This window comes from Myiozetetes cayanensis, unplaced genomic scaffold, assembly GCF_022539395.1.
Source record: "Myiozetetes cayanensis isolate MyiCay16 unplaced genomic scaffold, myiCay2020 scf18, whole genome shotgun sequence".
In the NCBI taxonomy this organism is placed as follows: Eukaryota; Metazoa; Chordata; class Aves; order Passeriformes; family Tyrannidae; genus Myiozetetes; species Myiozetetes cayanensis.
Genome location: NW_026087389.1, coordinates 3,859,706 through 3,881,824, shown reverse-complemented (window position 1 = coordinate 3,881,824; position 22,119 = coordinate 3,859,706). Strand labels below are relative to the sequence as shown.

The 22,119-nt window shown below is 42.5% G+C and overlaps 1 protein-coding gene across 3 annotated transcripts; it reads right to left on the bottom strand.

The window, feature by feature from the left end:
* Positions 1–1,555: 1,555 nt before the first annotated feature.
* Positions 1,556–20,371, bottom strand: EIF4E3 (eukaryotic translation initiation factor 4E family member 3). 3 transcript variants are annotated; one of them, XM_050312929.1, is made up of 7 exons: positions 20,286–20,371; positions 10,499–10,571; positions 8,435–8,529; positions 7,315–7,375; positions 5,654–5,720; positions 3,400–3,555; positions 1,556–2,888 (listed from the first exon to the last, which is right to left on the bottom strand). In XM_050312929.1, exons 1-7 carry the CDS (start codon positions 20,366–20,368, stop codon positions 2,857–2,859), a joined length of 567 nt encoding a protein of 188 aa, XP_050168886.1. In that variant the 5' UTR covers positions 20,369–20,371; the 3' UTR covers positions 1,556–2,856. The 3 variants fall into 3 exon arrangements, with proteins under 3 accessions (XP_050168886.1, XP_050168887.1, XP_050168888.1); XM_050312930.1 differs by lacking the exon at positions 20,286–20,371 and adding an exon at positions 19,998–20,255; XM_050312931.1 differs by lacking the exon at positions 20,286–20,371 and adding an exon at positions 20,072–20,255.
* Between the last annotated feature and the right edge of the window lie 1,748 nt (positions 20,372–22,119).

Sequence of the window (22,119 nt, the reverse complement as noted above, 5' to 3'; positions counted from 1 at the left end):
ACAGAGAACAATCCCCATGTGACCGTAACTCCACACCCAGCAGACCCAGGGGGGCAGGACAGGTGTACCAAGGATATGAAGTTTCTATAAAATTCACAAAAAACAGTGCTCCAGCTATGTGAAAAGATTCAGCTTTCCTGGATAGAGCCCAAGGGCACCATCCCAGTGTGGGAGGGATCAGCCAGGGCTTGTTCCCACCCCAAGAGGGAAGCAAGTTTCTTTCATTCAGCTAATCCGTGGAGTTTTTTTTACTGTCTGTCATCATGAAAGTTAATTTTACATTGAAATGCCAGCAGAAATTAATTTTGACAGGAAGGCACTTCTTTGATTTCCATTTAAACAATTCAGAAGATTTTGAAGAAGTGGGGGCTTCATTTAATGAAGTTCAATACAGCAAATCTCCAGGTGAAAATAATAAATATTTAAAAGGGTAAAACTATTAACTGTTCAACATCATTTGGAATAAATACATCCCTATAGATGCAGGGATGAAAGGACAGTTCAAAAATTCTACAAAGTCTTTAAAGCAATGGTTGCAAAATACCAATATGCAATTTTTCATGTTCCTGTGAACTTGCCCTACCCAGTCTGATCCAAGTCTGATTTTGGATTGTGGCATACGATACGCTGAATTTTAGTCAAGAACATATCCATCAACCCTGATTCTAAGTAATAATAACTATCATCAGAATTAAGCCATATGGAAAAAAAGAAATCCGTAATTTTATAGACTAGGGATTTAGACCAAAGAAAAATTGACAAGAGTTTGTAGTGTGGGCTTTAGTAGTCGATGTGCAGCTACCCTGCCCTACAGGCAGAATAAAGTCTCTCTCAGTCTCTACCCAAAGTTGAAACAGAGGGGTCTTTAATATTAAAGGGGCACACAAGGCAACAACATAAAAATAATTTCCTTCAATAGGATGAATAAAGTAATACCTTAAATTAGCAAGTTCCAGTGACATCACCAGCTCAGCCATTCCTGCCAGGAGATCCAGCTCTACCGAAATCAACATCCGTGCTGAAAACAAACCTGGGGGAGAGGTAAGAGAGTCTGGCTTGTTTCCAAAAGTAAAACAAAGAGGAGGAAGAGGTGTGTGATTAATTCCCCATTGGTATTCCACTCACATTTCCTCCAAAGACAGGGAAGTATTTCAAGTGAATATTCTTGCTCATCAAGCTGTTATAAACATTTTTCCTCAATGTGTTCTACCCCCTCTTCTCTGAAGTCACTTTTCCTCTCCATCTCACAGGCCTGGAGGCTGTCCATGTACATCCCACCTGCAAGTATCTGCTGTCACTCCATACTTTTTCATTAAAAAAAAAAAAACTCAATCTATGAACAAACCAGATAGCTATTAAGAAAGTTTTACTGAAAAATACACAGGTTGGAAAAAACAGGACCAGTAACATTTCATCTCAGAAAGCAGTTACAGAAGCAAGACATTTGGACTTTAGAAGATGTGTTTAATTGATAATGCTCATTAACTGCACAGTTCATAAATACAAGTTAAAGTTGTAAACACAAGATAAAGTTGTAAAAAAACCCTCAAATGTGTGACACTTATTTTTAAATTTATTTGATTTTTATGGTTGTCTCCTTAGTATATGGAAATCAGTGCAACTTGAGCAGCTGCCAAACAAAAACCTCTAAACGAGGAAGGAGTGCTCAGTGGAGAGTATGTTCATCTCTACCTTGCATTTTCTTGTAAAAGGAACTAAATCAATCTTTGGGAGTCTATTAAGGCACCTCAAATAGTTAATGTAGACAAACATTTAAAGGTTAACGCTGTTTACATTCCTATTCTTGCTGCAACACAGAATCTATTTCTTTTCGGTATTTTTTGTTTGTTTTATAAAGGTCACTTAGGAAGTCTTGATGGCTTGAAACTACGGACGATGGAGCCTCTTCCTTAGCACTGAAGTCAGCAGCAATTCTGACACTGACCTAGTGGGTGCAGACGTGGGCCTGAAGTACTCCTGGAAGTGGGAGGGATGGATCCAGTTTGTAAAACACATTAGAAATTATTCACTACACTTTTTCATGGAAGTACAGAAATGTACCACAAGAAAGCACACAATATAAAAACATAAACACCCCATCACTTCTTAAATAAGATGGGGTGGAGTTTGCAGGTTTTTCTACCAAAAAATTTCTCATTCTAGCCTGAACAAGAGTTCTTCTGAAATCAGTACAAAAGATATTAAAAGATATTAAGATCATCCCACAGAGGGTTAGTCCCAATATAATGCATATAATTTATTGAACCCTTTTCTATTTACATTTACAGTATGTGTGCTGTTGTCAGAGCACAACCAGATTACACTGAATATTAGAATATTAGAATAAAAGCAGTGCAATTTCTTTCTCTCTCGGGACAAAATCAGTGGGTAATTCTTAACATGATAGGAATGTCTCAAAGTGAAAATTGAAAACACATTTCCTCGAGCCAGCATTCCTCTATGTAAAGCACATCTCAGAGTGCAGCATCTCTGTGCACGTTTGCTCTTCACTAAGCACAGTACAGAAGGAAAGCAAGCCTGCTATCTCAATGAAATGGGAATATAGAATCAGGTTGAAAAAAACAAGTGGCCAAAATATCTTCTTAAAGAAACAATGAAGAATTAAAAGCGCCAACTCAGCATGGAGTAATGAACTGCGCGGTTAGCGGTCAAGGCAACTGCTTTTCTTCATTTTCAACAGCAACAGCCCAGTTTGAAGTGTCAGAAACTCAGAAGGACCAACTGCCTGCAGTGCTTCTGCAGGGCTTCCACCATCCTCCTCCTGGTCCAGACCACCTCAAAACACCAAAGAACAGCAAACGAGCCTGGCACACACTGCACTTAATGCTTTCCATGTCAGCCTTCGAAAGCATGATGCTCTCTGTGGGCTAGGGAAGAGAGAAGGGGAAAAAAAGAATAAAAGAATACGTAAACTATGTCAAGGAAAATATTAAAATAACACAAGATAACAATGTATACATCAGTCAAGGAAGACACAACATGCCAACAGGTGATCTTTGGGAATACACTACTCTGGTAATACATTTATAGAGATACTAAAATATGAGATCCCTTAAAATCCTGATGGCAAATGGTTCCTTCTAAATTAATCCTTAAATTGAACAGCATGTAGCCTTGAGAGTTATCAAGAGATTTGTCTCACTTGTTTTATGACTCAGGCATATTAAACATGAAACCAAATATATTCTACGATTAAATTGAAAATATCTTTTGAATGATAGCTAACTTTTACATTAAAGGGACATAATTTTAATGCAATGACAGATGCTGCGTTCCTAAGTGATTAACGATGAATCAGGCAGGATATTCCCATGGAAATACCCTCCCAGCATCTTGTTTTTCTAATGAAGGTGGAAATTAACCGTACAAAACACTCACGTTTATAGAAGACTGCTTTAAAAGATGTGTGTGGCAGAAGTTCATGAATCTTTTCTAGGACTTTTGCTTCACTTGCTGAAGAGGCATTCACGTTCCAGACTTGCACAACATCTTCACGGTCCCGAACACTGACACTAACCCCTATTACGTCATCTTCTGCACAGAAGGGGAAGAATCATTAAGGAATACTTTAAAAGTGAGACATGTCTAATTTGGTACTTATGTTTTATGAAACAGTGCCCAAAAACTGGGGAAAAAAATGAAGACATAAAAAAGAGCAATCTCCAGTGAGGAAAATACCAATGTTCAAACCAGACAAAATAGTTACCAGAAAGAACCACTGTGTTTATAGAAGCTATTGGAAATATTACCTCATAGTGTTTTTTATGAAGTGCCATAGGATTATTCATCTTTGCTATTAGCACTCTTATACTTGATAAGAAAGGAATCACAAGGCTCCCTTCAGTAAGGTCAGCAAGATGAACTACTAAAGATAATTTACCTACAATAATGCCTACTAGCACAAATGTGAGGATGAGGGCGAAACAACTAAAACCCCAGGAATAGTACTAGTGGAGATCAGACACCAGCTTTTCCAGACTTTTTCCCTTTTTCCTTTACATTTTGTCAAGAGAGCAACAGAAAAAAAGGGAAAAGAGAAATTAATAAAGCCCCAGTCAGGCTGATGCTGCCAGTGCTGGTAACTCCATGTTTTACTGCAAAAGCCCTTTTTGGTGTGAAATTCTCAGGATTCAGCTTTATGGAGAGCTCAAAGGCCAAGCCACAGCTTTCCACTGTGAGCAGTGGGTGCCTCCAGCTGTGAGCTCCATGGCACAGCTTTCCCATGCATCCTAAGGGAGGGGTCAGCAATGGTAACACAAACATGGTGTCAAAAGCACATGGACAAGGGAAAAAACTACCTCTGTAGGCAGCAGAGTATCATAAAGTGACCCCTAGTCAACCCTATCAGTATATAAAGGGTGTGAGAGACCATTTGGAAGGTCTTTGCTGAACTGCTCTGTGAACCTGAGTAATGCAATTCTTTTTTATGGGATGATAGAGCAGTGAAGGGACACTCCTAACAGGATATTCACAGCCACTGTAACAGCCGGTTTAGTCAGACATTCATGCTTAGGAGAGAAGTAAACACAGTCAAAAGAAATGAGGGAGAAGTGCCATTTGAATTGAAAAGTTAGTTTAGTAACAGCTCCCAGAACACCTTCCCTCTAGTCCAGCAGGTCAGCAAGTCCATTGTTTGCTTCACCCAGAAGCAAGAAACTATTCTTTAACAGAACCTTAATGAATTAAATGGTCAGACTTGTACTTGCTTCTCATGACTAAGAAGTTGCCTTTGGTGATCTGTTTTAAAGCAGCTGGTGTTCATAGTCCCTTCACAGAGTTCCTTTGCTTGCAAGGAACCCTGCAAGCCTAGAGAAGATATTTATTCTGAAAGGGACACTTCATTAAATTATTACCTCTGACCAAAATAATATGTGAGCTTCTGGATGATTAATGCCCGTTTTCCAGTAAACCAGCAAAGTACTTTTAGAATATTTACGTAAATTCAATTACATCAAACATTACCTTGACCTGAGCAGTATTTTTAAGCAATGAACAAAATATTGCTTCTGGCTAGAGTGCTAACCTGGGATTCAGGAGAGCCAGGTTTGTGTTGTGGCCCTGCTATGGGCTTTTAATGTCACCACAGGCAAACCATGCAGTGTCCCTCTGCTTCAGGTCTGCACTGGTGCTTCCCCTGACAATTCCTAACCAGAGGGATCATGAGGGCAAATGGGGGCATCTATCCAAGGCCAGGTTGGATGGGGCTCTGAGAAACCTGCTCTAGTGGAAGGTGTCCCTGCCCATGGCAGGGGGTTTAAAACTAGATGATCTTTAATGTCCCTACCAACCCAAACCTTTTATGATTGATCTAATTTAGTTGTTTCCAACAGTTACAATGCAAACAGTCTGTATGGAAGTGCCATTTAGGGTTCCATAATCCTGATACTGGGGAATAGAAATTAATTATTTACATACTGGCTAACAGACAGATGTTTAATAACTAGAAAACCTGCTGGTTTCCCACAGACACAAGCTGTTGAGCTTGAGTCTTGTACAAAGGCAGTCAGCATACCTTGTCCTCTTCTTAATGACAATAGGTATGAACAGGCTTTCCAGCCCTACACCCCATTTTTAGCAATGCTACCATGTTCTGTATTCCAATTCCATTTGTCACACTTGCCCCAATCATTACCTGCTGCACAACAATCTGTAAACTGCTCTCCAATAGTTGCCAGCAGTAGCTCTTTCCAAACTGCAGCCTGAGGAAGCAGAAAAAAAAGTTACCTTTGCATTATTGTTTTTTAATTTAAAAGTTGGGTTTGCTAGCTCAGTTTTGAGTGTCTTCTCTTTCTGAGGTTGTCTAGAAAAAAAAAGCACTTTTATTTCAAGTACATGCTGTGTTATATAATTAGTAGTTAGGTCTGTAGGAGATGGTTCATCTCAGTCAAGGAGATGCTGTGCACACACGTGATGAAGAATGAACCCAAAAAATGAGAAACAGGCATAAAGGTATTATTTATGTTATTTACAAGGCACTGAAAGCTGACTGAAGTTCACCTTCAAGCAAACCTTTCAGAAGTGACTGGGGCCATGTGTGCGTAGTTTGAGAGATCAAAAGTACCTTCATTTCAAAAATGGGCTGTCATTCAGCCTCTGAAAAACAAGGCCTCTGGGGCCCCTAAATTCACTGCCCAGTAATGCAGGCTCCCCAAACCACTTGTCACTTCTGACAATCTTCACACCTTGGATTATAAGAGGAAAAAGACAATTTGAGTCTTTTGTGATCACTTGGGACTGCAGGGGAGGAAAGCTGCAACTCACATAGAAGGAAAGAGCCCACAGGCAAAAATCAATTAACTTTTGGCTGAAATTGAGTGCCATCTTTCAGCATTTAATGCCTTCTGCAAGGCTGTCACATTTTTCTGACACTTCACTTCTCGTGTTTAAAGGCCTGATCCAAAGCACACTTGCACACATAAACACCAAGTGTGAAGAGGTCAAATCTCCTCACTCTGGCAGTTCACAGGAGAAGTTACTCACATGCATTTGATTAGGGATGCAAACAGAAACCCAGTTATTTCATGAAGGCTCAAACAACAACATGCCTGAACAGACTTAATCTTTAACACTTTTAAATTAAAAAAAAAAAAAAAAAAAAAGGAGGGGAAAAAAATCTGAGCAGCACTGCAATTTCCCAAAATGCACACAAGGTGCTCTGACAACTCACTGTGGCCAAAGGGGATGATCCTACTTGTCTTTTCTATTTTATGCTCATCAAAAAACTCTCCTGGTCATACACTCTAATTAAAAATGAAAAAAAACCAGGAGACTTTTTGCAACTACAGAGTGCACTAAGCTGGCTCATTAAACAGTCTGATGAGCATCACAGCCAGTGCAAGAGGGATCAAAACAGAGTCCTACAGAGTTTGACAGGGAGTTCAGGAGTATTTCAGTGAAACTCTTGTGCTGTGTTGACTTCTGAAGAGCGTTACTGTGGTTCTATAATTTTGCATAGATTATCAGGAAAAGGTTTCCTGTTTTCCTTTGTATGCCTGTAAGCAAACAGTCTCAAGAACAAAGGTGATTATAAATTCCCATGTTTCCAAATGGAAACACTGCAGCTTTCAATTGCTTGATAACACGTTGCCAAATGTTATCTAAAGCAAGAGATATGGAATTATTGGAAAAGAAACTTTGCTCATTGTATATAAAAGGTTATGGATGTTAAAACAGCATTTGGTTGTTGTGTCGGATGATGTCAGAAGTAAAAAGTTCTACAACAGCTTTATCAGATAGAGTTTAAAGAAACTCCCTTACTAAACAAGGTCTGAGTAAGAAGTCAACATAACATACCGTACTTTCTTTGGGGACCTTCATTTTCCATATACCTCCTTTGGCATTGCTTTCTTCTTCCCTGTTATGGGAAATAGATCAGTGAAAATAAACACTCAAGTCCCCATCTAGATAACCTTACGTTTGTGGTTTAATTTTCCCAGAAAAATCCCATCTGAAATGCAATTACTAACTCCAGGGAGCATGACTCTGACTTCTGACATCACAGATAATTCTTTCATTGTTCATATGAAGTGTATCTCTCAACACCTAATCCCTTTCCTAAGTTTTGTGTCTTGGAAAATACTTACATTTTCCCTGACTACAGACATTCTTTGAAGTGGCTGCACACTGTATGGGAACAAGCTACAAAACAATTTTACGTTTCACTATGGTAACCTCTTATTTTGGAAAACCTCTGGCATATTTTCACAGAAGCAACTTATTAGCCTTCCATTTATCCAATTTAACAAAAGAACACTTCATTTCAGCTTTGTGGCAGCTAGAAATTATTTGCTCATATTAATAAAAGACTGAAGTTGCCCAGGGTCAGGGCAGACATAACCATTAAACTGCCTTGTAATGACAAACCTTGAGCTCCTCAAGTTTATTCTGCCACAATTCATTCAATAAGATTTTAAATTATCGCTTTTACTTTCCTGTTAAAGCTCTGTAAAAGCAAAGTTAAAGGAATAACCTAGAATTCATCTTTGGTGGGAGACTGTTGGTCCTGGGGAATTTCCACAGGTTTCATACTGGGTTTAGATATTCCAATCCTGACAGATGCTGGGGAAAGGAGCTGGGAAACTTTGGGGGACATTTTCCAAAACCTGCAGTCCTCAATTCTTACTTCAGAATTTGTTTTTCTGTCTAAAAAAAAAAATTTACACATATATATATATATATACACACACAAATGCTGATATTGGCCAATATACCTTTGGCAGAAATTACTGAAAAGTTAGTGGGTTACTGATGATGAGATCAACCTCTGGCAATCCCTTTCCTAAAATACAAAATTACTTTGATAGACTTAAAACAAAACATAAACAAGACATTCCTGTCCCACACCTGTCTCCTTTCTACCCTTCAGGTTCTTCCACTGCCCATTCCCAGAAATGTCTAATGACAACACACGTACCAGAGTGGGCGTCTTTCTCCCCGCATTAAATGGTAACTACATCTCAGAGGCAAATTTGTCACAGGGGGAATGTTGTTGTAGACACTCCAAAAATCCTTGAAAAGAAAAAATATTGGTTGTATTAACACCAGAGAGCATGTTTCATGTAGATTTACTGCCTTGCTAACTATCTGTAAAACAATTATATATCCTTCTCCTAGAGAACTGGCATCTTCTATGTTACAACAAAATGCTGGGGAAAGAACTTGTTACAAGTGAATTTCTACTTTTTTTTTTTAGATGCCAATTCTGCCTAAGTGAAGGTGGAAAGAAAGGAAGCAGTCAAACTGGGGATTATTTTAGAATCAAGGTCGTTTTCAATAGGGAGGGAGACAAAAATAATCAAAACCAGATTTACACTAAGCATGTGAGAACAAAGCAGTACATAGTATTTTATTAGTATGTATAAAAAATATTTATATCAAATAGCCTAGCCTAAACTTCATTGTGATTATCCTGAGTTACAAAACCACCACAAACAATAATTCTGGTGAACTAAATGCCTAACCAGCAACCCAACTACTTTGTCTAAATGAAAGGTTTCAACCAGATGCAGAGAACATGAGATGCACATGTTAATATAGGAAGAGGACAGAAATCAGAAAATCCAAGTTTACCAGGAACCATTGGATTACTTCCCAGTGTTTGTGCTGGTAAAAGCAGAAACTGTCATGCATGTTTGGAGTGGATAAAAGGCACCCAAAAGCAGTAGTGAGCAACAGAGAGGGATGACTAAAAAGATCCCAATCCCTGTTCTTCTTTATCCAACAGCTGGGAAGGAGATTTTTAAAGACTTAAGTTGCAGCAACATGTGGTGATGCAATATTAATTAGTAGTGCAACTCATTAAGTATTATCTACACATAATAGTCAAGTATTATCTAATACATTAAGTATTATCTAATACTTAATCATTAGCACAGTTTTAGAAACAAAGATTGCAACATTATGTGATAAAATTTTGCGGCCCTTGGTGACTCTGCCTACCAGCCATTACCATTTCCCAGTCACGAGAAGAGAGAAACACCTGTTTCAACTTCTGTCTTATTCTTACCAGGTAGTTTGCCCAAACCCTAAAGCTACTGCCAGAAAAAGAAGCAGAGCTACACAGGCAGATGGCTGTGGAAACATTTGAGAGCTCTTTATATCCTGAACAAGGGACTTGGTCTGGAAGGTTTGGGGTTGAAAGCATCCTTCAGGTGGTGAAGGCTGGAATTCCTCATTGAGTAGGTACTGGCCATGAAGGACAGTGATGGAGTCAAGGAAGATTTTGGCTTCACTTCCTCAAGGAAGGTCATATTATATATGAAAGCCCTGTTTAAAACTCCAGTAGATCACTAGAGCTGTGCTTCTCAAAGAGAAGGGTTTGGCACTACCTTAGAATTTCAGAGATTTAGTGAACTAGAGTCAGCTTAGCATTAAGGTGAGACAAATAACAATTTGCTACACTTCATGGTAACTGTGGTATTAAAATAGAAATGCAATTCTACTTTCAAGAGATGCCCACTGCTAGGCACTTGCAGATGACACAGACATGCAGAATTTCTCATTACTGTGAGTATTCCATGATGTAAGAATACTTTCATTCAAGTCAGTTTGCTAAATTATTTTTTTTTGATTCATGTTCAAGGAGGAAAGACCAAAAAAAACCACCCACAAGCTGCAATTTTTAGTCTTTGCATATAATGAATTTCTGTGTTAAATAAAACATGGGGAAAAAAAGGCAGAAAAATTATTAAAACACATCAAGTATAACAATCCCGAGGTACAAGTGGAAACTCAGGAAAATTTAATAATCCAATATGTTCAATCCAATATGCCTCCTCCTTTCCTGGTCTGGAAAGCCAAGTGAAATTCAAACAATGACTCAGTAATACACACACACAACTCCAACAAAACTCACGTTTCACACCTCAGGTAAGCAAAGCCACAGCTGTGACTCATCCTACGAGGAAAAACGAAACTTAAGGTGTGAAGTTACATTAATAACATGTGGCAGCTCCTGTAGCAGAGCCAGACACTTTACCTGCACTGTTTGAACTGTATAAATCTTCTTCAAGTTTGATGCACATTCAGCTGCTGTCGTACCAGGAAGTGATCTTGAAAACAAAGTACAGATTAATTAAAACATCTGTTTTATCAAGGAGGGAAAGAAAGGAGATGGAGAGGGAACGTGAATCGCATCAGTGCAAGGTTGAAATATTCACGTGTCAAGAGTGGAAGCCCAGCTCCAATTATCACGAATCATTTAAAGATAGGAGTTAAAAAAGGCTTATATACTAGTGAATAGGTTAATATTTACCACGTAATTTGTAAAATATGTTGATTAAATGGGAGAATTAGGAGTTTTAAACCAAGCAGCACAGCGCTCCTCTCAGGTCCCCCACCCCCCCTCAGAGCCCTGCTGTTCACAGGTGATGGGCTACCAGGAAGGGAATGCATGGTCATCCTCTGGAATTATTTTTAATTGCACTTAATACACCTCAGAGCACCTTTTAAAGCGTTTTAAGGCACTCCCAGTGCTTCACACTTTGAAAAAGAACATAATCCATGCTGCTCCCTCAGCGCGGGCCGCTAGGTGGTGCAGACGCACAGGCGGCGGGATGGCGGGGTCGTGGAGGGGATGGCGGGATGGTGGAGGGGATGGCGGGATGGTGGAGGGGATGGCGGGATGGTGGAGGGGATGGCGGGATGGTGGAGGGGATGGCGGGATGGTGGAGGGATGGCGGGATGGTGGAGGGGATGGCGGGATCGTGGAGGGGATGGCGGGATGGTGGAGGGATGGGCGGGATGCGTGGGAGGGGATGGCGGGGTCGTGGAGGGATGGCGGGGTCGTGGAGGGGATGGCGGGGTCGTGGAGGGGATGGCGGGGATCGTGGAGGGGATGGCGGGGTCGTGGAGGGGATGGCGGGATCCTGGAGGATGGCGGATCTGGAGGGATGGCGGGGTCGTGGAGGGGATGGCGGGGTCCTGGAGGGGATGGCGGGATCCGTGGAGGGGATGGCGGGATCCGTGGAGGATGGCGGGATCGTGGAGGGATGGCGGGTCGTGAGGGATGGCGGGATCCTGGAGGGGATGGCGGGGTCCTGGAGGGGATGGCGGGTCCTGGAGGGATGGCGGGATCCTGGAGGGGATGGCGGGATCGTGGAGGGGATGGCGGGATCCTGGAGGGGATGGCGGGATCCTGGAGGGGATGGCGGGATCCTGGAGGGGATGGCGGGATCCTGGAGGGGATGGCGGGATCCTGAGGGGATGGCGGATCCTGGAGGGATGGCGGGATCCTGGAGGGGATGGCGGGATCCTGGAGGGATGGCGGGATCCTGGGAGGGATGGCGGATCCTGGAGGGGATGGCGGGATCCTGGAGGGGATGGCGGGATCCTGGAGGGGATGGCGGATCCTGGAGGGGATGGCGGGATCCTGGAGGGACGGCGGATCCTGGAGGGGATGGCGGGATCCTGGAGGGGATGGCGGGATCCTGGAGGGGATGGCGGGATCCTGGAGGGGATGGCGGGATGGCAGCAGGACCTTCCCTCAGCCCCGCACCGCCCTCACCAGGGCCAGTCACAACCATCACGGGTCCCTCGGATGGATGGGATGCGCACACGGGCTGAGCAGAAGCACAGGCCCCAAAGGGCAGCTCCCCTGCCAGGTGCCGTGTAACCCAACGCACACAGGGAGCCTCCATGACTCCAGGCAGCTCTTCCACTATTGGCACTATGTCTTCAAGCCACCAGCACGTCCCATAAAGCCACGAGATCCTTGGGTTGGCCTCAGCGCCAGACACCCTCGTACACCAGGAATGGTTCAGCTTCTCCAGCTCCCCCTCATATTGACCATTCCCAGCTCCCACCTGGAGCTGCTCCCTTCAGGCACGCACAGCACCAGCTGCACCTCATCCTCTGGAAAGCTTTTTCCACCCTAAATGATTCTATTTATAACCTTCATCATGAATCTTCAGTGCTTGAGGCATGGGACGGTGCATCCACACCCCCAGACATCACTTGGCTCCTGTCGCCACGCTAATAGCGCATCGTAACACCCACCTTACGATTCCCAGCACACAATCCCATAGACACAATTTTTGGAGGAATGAGGTCAAAAATTGCTAAGGCACATTCAATTTGTTAGAACTGGAAACATTTTTTCCTCTTCAGAAGCTGAAGTGGGATTTCTAAAGAAAAATGAAGATCAAAGACAAAGCAACCTCCCATTGTGCCTCAGAAGAGGAAACAAAAATGTGTAAAATGACTAAATCTGGAAACAGAGGCAACAGAAGAAGTTTAAGGAAACAGAAGAAAACGCAGCTGTTGCTCAGGTACCAGCTGAAGAAAGGATAAAAGCAAACCAGATCTCAGCAACCCTCCCTGATACATCTGATCACCATGAAATATGTCCAGGGAAACACTGTAGTTACTCTCAGTTGTTACAGATATAATTTAGGCTCTGGGGCAAACCCTAGACATTCACTTAAACAAAGACATTTAATATGCAAAACTACTGAAACATCATTGCATCTTCAAAAGTCTAATAATAGCTCTTTGAAGGTTTTTTAAAGGCTCCTATCAACATAAGTTACTTTAAAAATACAAAACCAGCAGAAAAAAATCCCTCCCAGTCTTTTCAGGATAGAACAGGCAAACTAACACCTACTTTACTATTTGCCTGTTAATTACCAAACATGAGAGCACGTTACACTGGTGGAACTGGCAAGAAAACAGCGTTACATGTCCAAATCTCAAAAATCACTTTACTAGAGGTTATAAAAACAAGCAAACAAACCCCAAGAAATTGCTGTGGCACAGATTCTAGTCCTGTGCTCATGAATTATGAAAACTTCCATGAAAAAACTGATAACTTGAAACCAGCAACAAACAAAACTGTCATCAGTGTGATAAAAAAGAATTATCATTGTAAGGATTGGGGTGGTTTTTTGTTTGGGGTTTTTTTGTGTTTTGGCAGGTTTTACTTATACTTTACATTCAGCATTGAAAAGCAAAAAGAAACACACAGTATTTAACAGAGACAGCCAGTCAGATTGCTTTTGAATGCACAAAAAAGGTAGTAAATAAAACAGACTTTGAAACCTATCAGGTGATATTTATCACTAGGGAGTAGTGGATTCACAACAAATTACACTTTGTTTATCCCTTGCTGCTGACAGAAGTAGCACCTCTCTACTAAGACTTGGTTTCATGTAGAATAGAACTCAAACAGGCAAAACCTGAGATAACTTGGCCTCTCGCTGTCCCACGCCACTGCTCAAGAAATTACTTCTCTTAGGCACTCTTAGTAACTCAGCAGTCACCAGTGCACGTGGGGTTACATATGCTGTACAACATACAGTATCACCACTCTATATCCTCATTCTGATAATGCCACTGAGTTGCTTCAGTAGTAAGGTTTACTCAAATAAAAGATTAAAATGTGTTCTCCAACCATAGCCTTTAAAGGTTACCTAGATAATCATGGTAGCCATTTAGCAAATTCAGTGCCATTTAAAAGAGCAGCTAAGACAGGTAGACAGAATATTCCACTCTGAGGTTATAAAATGGTTCATTTTGATAGCTGCAGATAACATTTTCCAGGGAAACTGTGATCAGCTGGCAGAAAGCACCAACCAACCAGCAAATTATCTGTTTTAAAAGTTATGGTGAGTGACCATTTATTTCTAGTAACCTGCCCGGGAAATGCTCCATGCCCTCAAGATTGCATAGTGTTATTTCAGCCTTTCACCTAGCTCTGGAAAGTGTCAGTCATTTATGGGTACGAGCATGAACCCTCAAACACTTTTATTAAAAAAACCCACAAACAAACCCCAAAAAAACCCAAACAAAAAACCAAACACCAAACCAACAATCAAAACCCTATTGAAAAGACCATAACTGAGAAAACAATGATTCATCAATTTAAAAGTTCAGGATAATTTGTTGCAGAAGTGACACCTGTGCAAATTTGGTTTGATGGATGTGTATAAGGCAGAGAGAGTGTTCTAATCACAGACAGACAGAAGGAAAAATTCCTGCAAAATACCAGACTGCTGACAAATCTGAACCAACCACAGTGTTTCTGTGATAGTCACCCATAAACTCAGCAGATCCACCCAGATGATCACTGGGGGGGTTTCATGCCTTGAAACCCATGAAGTTTTGATTTTAATTTTTTTCAACTGAGTATAGCGCATAAGTTTAAGTTAGCAGAAATGGCAGATGACTTCCAATTGAAGGAGTCTGTAGAAATTCCTACTTCTTCCAGGAAACATACTATACACTAGGAGTAGTAAGATGGTGGTGTACTTTACTGAAAATCTCAATACACATTGTACTACAAAACAAGACCCTGAAAATACTGACCCTTGAAATGAAGCCATTACAGGATTCCTCCCATTTGGATAATTTTACTGCCATCAACAATAAATTTAATCTGATATGCTGTACTGACCTGTCAATTACTGCCATGGAACAATTCATTTCCAAGGAACTCAGCAGGCCCTGGCAGTCCCCCTGAGCACAGTGACAGGAAGCGACACGGATCACAGCACCAGCCTGGCACCGACAGCTCTTCTGGGGATGGAAGTAGTTGGCCTGTCGCCAATCCACCTACAAATGCACATCTGGGTTCCCCGTGGAGAGTCTGCACATAAAATATTCAATGGTTCTGCTGGTCTGCCTGTTCCATGCCCTGTGCTGCCACTGCTCTGCTTCTCCAGGACATTATGGGAGAAAATTTGAGTGCAATATCAGGGCTAATTGAGTTGCCTAATCAGGCCAGACCCACTGTACAGCATCTCACAGTGAACCACATGGGAACAGGGAAACAGGAATAATCTACATAAACTGAATCCTAATGCGAGCTTGCTTCACCACTCCTTCATTATTCCAGCACGAATAAAGAACAAAGGGTACAAAGATAAATCCCATTGTTTTATCCATGAATAAACCTCCAGGTGGTTGTGCTTATGTTAATTTCTGATGCTGAACTGTAGCTTTTCTGTTTCTCTGCAAAGAATTAAGTATAGAAGTTGTTTCATATGTGCTCACATTGGCCTTTGTTTCCCGGTGGGAATCTCATCACGGCTTTAGCGGGATCTTTAAAAGCTGCCAAGCAGTTTTGAAAATACCCCTGTAAGTGCTTAACTACAACTGCTTTTTGTATAAATAAGCAAAATATTTACTTACAAAGCATAAACTCAAAAACATGCTGTGGCAACTAAATAAATCTGGTAATCCATTCCGAATACAAAGACTGATTTCAAGCCATCAAAGCCTGTCAAAATGCACTTACTGGGTTGAACATTCTTATAATATTAACCATCATTTTTCATTGTAAGCCACCTACTCATAAGCTGTAATAGATGAAATAGATGATCCTAGATAAATAAGATTTTTCTATAGGGAAGAAGGGAAATTATTAAGTTTAGTTTCAAACATCTGATGTGTTCAGTTAAGAAGATTAACACTTTATTAAAATAGCTCAGTTATCGAAATTTATCTACTAAACTTTATATAGAACTCATTCATAACATACAGAGAGAAAAATCAGCACGGATAATACGTTTATGTAAGAATATTTCATCTTTCCTGGAGTAGACTAATAACCCTGCATATTTCGCAATGTTTATAAGCACAAACTTCCCCTCACAAAGATCCTGAAGAGTTAAACTATTCTTGCAACAGAAATAAAATTATCTAAAGAGCGTTGTTCGAAGTCAGGTGAGAAGACAGGGCAGGCAGGGCACGATCCTGCAAAAGGACCTGCCCTGCTGCACGCTCAGAGTTCCATGGGAGTGAGGTTTATCTGGAAATGAGGATTCTGTCCTAGGCTTTCGTGTGATGTGTGCCCAACTCCTGATAGCACTGATTTGTGTAGAAGGGTTCTGGCATTTTCCTTGCTGTTGACTGAAAGCGGTCTGGCAGCAGCGCTGGCAGCTCAGACACAGCGAGATCTTAAACGATGGGTTTTTGCAAGGACGTGCAACATCTTCATTATCACATGTGCACACTGGACTGAAAACCCTTACCACTGACAAAGCCTCTGGCTCCTTGTGATGCTGAAAAGCCAAACAGCTACCAGAACACTGTTATTTCAGTAGTGAAAAGCTCAGTGTAGCATTAAACATGAGATGTGTGCTGGTTTTGGCTGGGTGGAGTTGGTTTTTTCCCAGTTGGTCTAATGTGGGCCTACATTTCTAGATTTGTGCTGAACAGAGGGTTGATAATATAGAGATGTTTTTGTTATTGCTGAGCAGTGCTCACACAGAGCCAAGGCCTCTTCTGCTTTTCGTACTGCCACACTGGCACGTACGTAGGTACTTGTACAGCAACGCTGGCTGGGGGTGCCCGGGAAACTGGGAGGAGACACAGCCAGGACAGCTGACCCCAACTCACCCAGGGGATATTCCAGACCATATGCCATCCTGCTCAGTCTGTAAAGTGGAGGGAAGAAGGGGTGACATTTGGAATGACGGCATTTGTCTTCCCAAATCACTGTTATGCACAATGGGGCCCTGCTCACCTGGCGTTGGCTGTACACCTGCCTGCCTGTGGGAAGCAGTGGATTAATTAATTCCTTGTTTTGATTTGATTGTGTGCACAGCTTTGGGTTTCCCTATTAAACTGTCTTTATCTCAACCCACGAGTTTTCCAGCTTTTACTCTTCCAGTTCTCTCCTGATTCTGCTGGTGGGGGAGCGAGCAAGCGGCTGTGTGCAGCTTGGTTTTATTGGCTGGGGTTAAACCACAACAAGATGGCATGGGATACCTAAGGTAGGTAACAGTTGGGATTTGCAAAGTAGGATATTTGCATGATGCCCACAAGTACATCAAAAAGCATAATCTGTTTCCCAGCTTTGTATTCATACAAATATCATACCCAGATCCACAATCCCAAATCCCATTACGTGATGTTTTTAAGTGCCTAAAATGGCCTGTTATGCAAGACATCCCAGCCTTTGACAGTGATGTTACTTGACTTCTTTTGTGCAATCCCTGTATTGAGTGTGCTCCCCAATACAGTGACCAGATTTGTAATCCTCACTTTTAATTAGTTGTATTCAGTGATGCACACTGACACTTTGTCATGAAAATAATTTAAAGGCTACACAATGTAGAAAAACTAAACTGGTAACCTTTCACTTCAAAGCTAGAGGCCACTACGAGCAGGACCAGAATCTCACCAAGGTTAACAGAAGTGTAAAGAGCCACCAGCATGAATCAGCTTCCCAAGGTGGCACTGACAACCTCTGGAAGACCTGCTGAAATTCCCCATGCTCCCTAAGACCACTGCATGCAAAAGTCCTGCAAATGAGACACATGGATGTGAACTTGGAAACCTGCAGAACAGACAAACAAAACTGCAGATCCAAACTGCTGATTTCCAAACTTTTACTGCACGACCTTAGGACACTTCAACCATTAAAAAGGAAACCTCATTTCCCTTAAAAGAAAAACAGCTGCCAGCTTTTCTGCTGCCTTCTGTGAAACTGCTGACCTGCAAGCATTTGAAGATCATAGATGGGATTTTATTTGTCCAGCTGGTGAATGATATTTTCCCAAAGCTTTTATCGTGCTCACTTTCCTAAGGCATTTACGGGGCAGGACACCGGACAGCGATATCAGGTGGCTGCTATTTCAGACACACATACCAAGAAAGGCTCAGCATTTACAGAAAATGCAGATGCCCTGTGACATGTGTGAGGTGATGGCAATGAACCAGGACCTGGCCACAGGATACCAGCTTCCAGATGTTCAGCCTGTGCCAGGGCATTCACAGAAACAAGTGCTGATGTAGATCAAACAAAGGCATTTACTTCTAGTGCAGGAGATGTATGGGGTGATGCTGTGATAAAAGCAAGGCCATGAACCCCAAGGGTAGCACATCACTAGTTGCTACACAAAGCACCACTTAGCTGATGGATATTTATTTTAACAGCGTGACTTAATGAAAAGATACATTTTAGAGATCTTAAAATTGTATGTCATGGATCCCTCTCACAGTAATTTAATAGAAAAAGATAACTACATATCCATCTCGACATCTATTTATCCTTACACATCACTTCTTCCTGCTTTTCAGTCCAAGTACAGGGTAAAATGTAGCAGCAGCCAAAAATCAATACCACCTCCTGAGGAAACTGCACTGCTCGGCACTAGGTACTACTGAAGTAAGTTAAAAAAGCACCTACAGTTATCTGCTACAGAAAATCCATCCAATACAAGCCTAAGCAGGGATTCCTCCATCAAATCTCCGTGGATGTACCAATGAACATCCCAGCTGCTTCTCTGCAGAGATGTGAACCTCCACACACAGCAGCAAAAATTAGGTTCATGGTTCCATCTCCTGTTTGCTTTTTAATGCCTTGAATGTTTTTGTGACATATAAAACATGCCTTGTTTGCCATCATTCTTGTTCCCTACCATTATTCTATCGTTGTTGCCAGTAAACAAAACACACAGTTTTGTGTATATATGGTCCCACTTTTCTTTTCCCCTTATACATACACTCTTGGATTTAAGTTAAGAAGCAACAATACTAATTAAATGCACTTATATGTGATCTGAAAGAAGACCAAAAAAAAAAAATCAGTAACTGCATTTTAAGAGTTTAAAGTAGAGTGGAACTATACTTCAGAAAAAAAAAATAAATTATAGAACTCAGGAACTTGAAATGAGTTTTAACTTCCGATGTTGATTATAAAGCATAGACTTGCTTATCTCCACATGGCTTGTGTAAACAAACAGATCTGGTTGGGGGCTTGCTTAAACACGAGTCCAAATGGTGCTTTTTACAGACAAAGACGTCCACAAAGATGTCCAAAAAAAATGACTTGGACCCTGAACCTGACCACAACTATGTCATGAGTACAAAAGGATTAACCAGAAATTATTGGTGGGTTTATTTATTAGATTTGATTTGTGGGACCTGAGAATATTTGTGAGCCTTTGACAGTTTTGTGTTATTTCCCTGTCACGAGTTGAAAAGTTACCAAAAAAAAAAAAAAAAAAACTAAAGGGGAGAATTTCAGCAATGGCAGAAAGGCTGATAAAGGAGAGAACTTTGCTTCTGGAATAGAGGGGTGGAGAGGAGAAATACACCAGAAAACTGATAAAAGGGGACAAAGAAGATTAAAAAACAAGATGCTAGAAAATACACACTTGAAAAAACAAGCTCAAATTCTGGTTATAAACTTTCTGTTTCAGTTTTGACTTTGGTACTTCTTCCCTCTGCCTCGCTGTGTGCACCACGGGGATGAGCTCCCCTGGCACAAGCTTTCCAAGCCAACTTCAAGCACACAAAATGAACACTGCAGTTAATTAATAAATCTCAACTAATCCTTCAAAACAAGAACTGACCACCTCCTGGAGCCAAACCTGATGTTAAAGAGTTGTAAGACTGGGCACGTCCCGGCCGGTGGGACCGGGTCCGTTTTGGCAGCAGCAGGGATGCACAAACCACAGCAAGCAAAACACAACCTTTACCCTTCCATTCCCGGGGCCGTCGAGCGTCATTTCTAAATTTAGAGCCCAAACCTCCACCGACGTTTCCTGGATCAGTGTGCGGCCGTTCAACTACAAAACCGAAAGCGTTTCCCAACCGGTCTCACCACGCGGCTCCCTCCTCGATGGGGACGAGCACCGGGACGGTCTCTCGCACCGGCGCTTCTCCCGCACGCAGCCCAAGGGTAAATTCCCCGGTGTCCAATCCGTCGGAAGAGCGAACCGAGAACTCGCAGGGATGCTCTCCACGGACGGATCGGGACGGGGGGGGAGAGGGGGGATGTTTCTCCAGCTCCCCTCCGCCCCCCCGGCCCCACTCACTTGTCCAGCCAGAAGGTCCAGGGCGAGTGGAGCGGCAGCCCCGGTAGCCCCGGCGCCTCCCGCTCGGGGGGGCTGAGCGCCATCAAGCCGGGCGGGCGGGGGGGCGAGGGGCGGGACGGGCGCGGGGAGGGGACAAGGGACGGGGCGGGGGTGAGCGGGCTTGGAACAGGGGAGGGACAGAGGAGCAGGGGCGAGGGTGAGACGGGAAGAAGGGACAGACGGCACGGGGAGGGAGCAGAGGGAGCCGCGCCGATGGTGGCAGCGATGGACGCGCCCAAGGGCCCATTGGAGAGCACGGGTGGCTCCCCAAAGGGACCCTGACCCAGCACGGGCATTCGCCCGGTCACTGCCTCTCCTGTGGCAGGGGAATCGCCGATCTGCTTCCTTAGACCTCTGCGAAGACTCACAGCCACGAGAGTCTGCCCACGGCGGGGGCAGACAGGGTACCCAAAGCCCCCGTCCCACCGCGCACGCTGCTGGCAGCCCCTTCTGTGCTCTTGCATAGGGCACACCGCACACCTGATGCGTCTCGAGGGCTGCCTTTTTGAGCAGATTAGCCTTCCTGCTCAGTGTGGCTCGGCAACACTGACCAAAACACTAAACCTCTCTAAAAACCCAAGGTTTAGGGCACAAAACCTTTGCACGTTCACATAATGGAGGGATGGCCACCGGGCAAGCTGACCATGGATGAAGACAGCACGACAATGAACCTTTCCAGACTTCGGGGAGAATAATCTCTCTGTCTTCTCATCTTCTCTACAGCCCATTTAATTTATATATTTGGTTTTACAGGGAGATGTTCCTCGCAAATCCAACATGTGCCAAAAACCCTCATATTATTTTTATAATAGTATTTTTAAAATTAAGATTCTCCCTATTGGGACTGTGCACAGTAGTAAAGTTAAACACCCACATAAGTGATAGCAGGATCAAAGACCATGAATCACAGATTGCCTTGCAAGCACATTTAGCAGGATGAATAATTTTATATATACTTCATCCTAAAGGAAAAATCAATAAAGACACACTCCTTTAAAGAAATAAAAATCTAACAGTGAGAAAGGGCAAAGATCACCCATAAAAAGCAGTCTGCATAGTGACAATAAAGAAACACAAAAAGTTAATGATTATGTTGTCCAGATGGAAAATGCAAACTGCTAATCCAAATTAAATAAGATCTGGGAAACCAGTTGCGCCATCTCATGCAATTTAATTTATTCCTCTTTAAATAGAAGGCAAGATAATGACCATTTGGGAGAGCTTGGAATCTAAAAATTCATTGCTATGCCCACTCCGAGCATTTTCTCTCTATTTTAATGGTGAGCCCACCAAAAATGTTAATCCTGAAAAAAGCCCCTACGATAAATGGCTGTATCTAGGCACAGATTTTCTCAGAAGAGCTGGAGAAGACAGGAGGAGAGGAGGAGAGTGCTAATTTCTTTTGACCTCAAAGGGCCACATCTTTCCTCCCTGACTGCCGATGACAGTCTCCACGCCCAACACGTTTTTGGTGTCCTCTGCTGAGGTTGCCAACAAAGTATTAGATTTTGGATATGTAGCAGCATCACTATGGAAGTGAGGCCTAACCCACTAGGCTGTATTACAAAAACTGACTTTGAATCCAGCACCTGCCTCTGATGGGAACCACATACCTCAGTGAAAACCTCCAGATTCCATTATGAGGGAGCTGCTCATCAGTTGAAACATTACAGCTCAGGCTGGAAACAAATCATTCTGCTATAAACAACCTGAGCTGCAAGGAACAATATAAAAGTACAACCCCCACACCTCTGAGACAGGGAGCGAGAGCCAGGCAGCACAGCCTGTATCATTA